The sequence below is a fragment of the Nanorana parkeri genome, unplaced genomic scaffold (genome assembly GCF_000935625.1).
Source record: "Nanorana parkeri isolate BGI_ZX_2015 unplaced genomic scaffold, ASM93562v1 scaffold72, whole genome shotgun sequence".
Classification (NCBI taxonomy): domain Eukaryota; kingdom Metazoa; phylum Chordata; class Amphibia; order Anura; family Dicroglossidae; genus Nanorana; species Nanorana parkeri.
In genome coordinates this window covers 2,342,453-2,344,752 of record NW_017306340.1, presented here as the reverse complement: position 1 = coordinate 2,344,752, position 2,300 = coordinate 2,342,453, and the positions used below count along the sequence as shown (strand labels likewise).

Sequence of the window (2,300 nt, the reverse complement as noted above, 5' to 3'; positions counted from 1 at the left end):
GGTCCTGGAGCATTTTGGACAATTTAAAAGTTTAAAAGTGGCCGGGGATTCGGGTTTTTCTTTGCGACCCCCCACATTCAGTTTTACGACCCAAACATTAAGAAGCCCTTGTCTATAGTGCCTGCATGCCTTCTTTAGTTTTTTTTTTTTATTTGACAAAAGAGCTTCGAATGGGTTTGAGTTGTTTTATTTTTTCATAGATATATATATTTTTTGGGTTAGTTGTGTCCATATGGCAAATTGCTGTTTTCATGTAACATAAATAGTTCTTCTTTTGTATTGCAAAGATGGCAGCTGAAACATGTTAGCAATGCTCTCAAAAGATGTATTTGTGGACCAGGCTGGCCTCTTCACTACATAGTTCATAGTAGATCTAAAGTAGATTGCAGGGCTGAACAAGAGAAATTCAAAGTGTGTATGGCAAGCTTAACGTGACAATAAACTCAGGAGTTAAGTCTCAAAAATGTAACAATACTGGATCTTATTGTGCATCACTCGGCTGTAGATCCTCTAATCTTCTCTGAATTGATATCAACACTGTCCTTCGTTCTGGAGGGTGGCTACTTTTGTTGCCCATGGTCCCCATGATAGACTATAACTTCAATACAAATTAGTACATGAGATTGTAGTCCATAACGGGAATTAGCTTGGAGCGGTGGCTACTTTTGAGGATCTACAGCTGAGTGATACACAAATAAGCTACATTTGGAGCAAAATGCGAAAACAATGATTTAAATCCAGGGCAAGTAGCAAAAAGTTAAAGCATTTAGTAAGCTTCTAGTGAAAACCAGTAAAATAAGCAACTGTGCTTATAGAGGAACCCCATTTAAGAAAATAACAATGAATAATCCTAATGTATGTTGGGGCAGAGGGTGTCAGCAGTGCACTGTAACAGAGAAAGTGGTGTCATCCACCTAGCTATGCTCTGTGGCTAAACTGTGTAAATCTACTGGAAAAAGTACTAACAGAGTGAAGTCACTGGTCGAGGGTGAACTCCTAAACATACTTTAGAGCTGAATTCCAGTCAAAGAGTTAAATACCCAGTTAAAATACATATAATTTAACCTATTTTCCTGCCAAATGATTTGTAATTATATTCAACATTGTAATTCTGTTCAGTCATGTGATACTGGCAAAAACACAAAACTTCCAGATTTCAGAAATAATGGACATTGGGTATGATTTTTTTCTGCATCTGAGATCCCTGGTATTGGCGATTAAGCATTAAGAAGTAGATCAAGCTTTAAAAAAAAAAAAAAACTAACATAAAAATAGCAAAATGTATATAATTAAAGTCAGAACTAAGAAGCCCCTAAGCTCCAATAAAGGCTGCCATGTCAACTCATGCTGATATCTAGTTATGTCATCCAACTCCTGGATGCATGTAACTGTATCACATTACAGAACACTTTATAAAAAATTACCTGTGGCTCTCCCCACCCCTTCTTGTCTAAGAACCTAGCATATATTGCCAATTTGAATCTACAGGAATGTAATAGAGAGGAACACTTTCCCTGTTCCTGAATCTGGTCCTGGGGCAACCGGTGCTCTTCTTTGCCCCTGCCCCAGCATGTTGGGGGGCCCTCAACATTATTGCATACAACAGCCCCTGGTCCAGCATGGTACAGGATTATATCAGAAGGGGGTGCACACACCACTGGAAAAGTGGAGAGGTTTTGTGGGACTGGTCATCAATACCATAACCGGTAGGGAGGAAGCCTACAGGATCTAAGGAATAAGGTAAGTCATTTTCTGTTTTACATGCCCTCCAGGCTAAACGACTAAATTAGATCCTTATAGGGTTATCTTCTTTGATACTGTTAACATACACTTTTTTCCCAACTTCAAAGTGCATATATCAGATAGCTTGCCGATTAGCAAATGGGGACCATTAAAGTTCTTTTTATTGTATAGAAAGATTTGAATGGGGGAAAAAATGATTATTTGTATTGTCCTTTTTCCTAGATACCTTGTCCCAGTGGAGCAGATATAAACCAGCTATTGACAAACCACGAAGCACCAGATTGCTCCAAGCAAAGGTACACAGACAAAATTCCTTCAAACCTGTTTACTCTGCAAGATGAGGAGGACTGTTTTAAGGCAATAAATTGGTTGAAAGACAACGTAGTCAAGCAAGATGGTAAGAAAAACACTACAATAGCCCTTTTTTTCTTTGCAAAACTCTGCATTTTCAATGAATACCATTCTTCTTCCCATCCTCAGCATATAATTAGTGTCTAATTAACCACTGCAAAATGTTGTATTTTCCTTGTCTTGTTTTCTTATTTCATTGAAAGCAT

At 38.0% G+C, this 2,300-nt stretch overlaps 1 protein-coding gene across 1 annotated transcript in view; it reads left to right on the top strand.

Annotated features, from left to right (window-relative positions):
* CFAP61 (cilia and flagella associated protein 61) overlaps positions 1-2,300 on the top strand; it is a 212,707-nt gene that overhangs the window by 129,832 nt on the left and 80,575 nt on the right. The window contains exon 21 of the mRNA XM_018576639.1: positions 1,966-2,140. Within this exon, the coding sequence (XP_018432141.1) occupies positions 1,966-2,140 (175 nt within the window). The remainder of the gene's footprint in view (positions 1-1,965; positions 2,141-2,300) is intronic.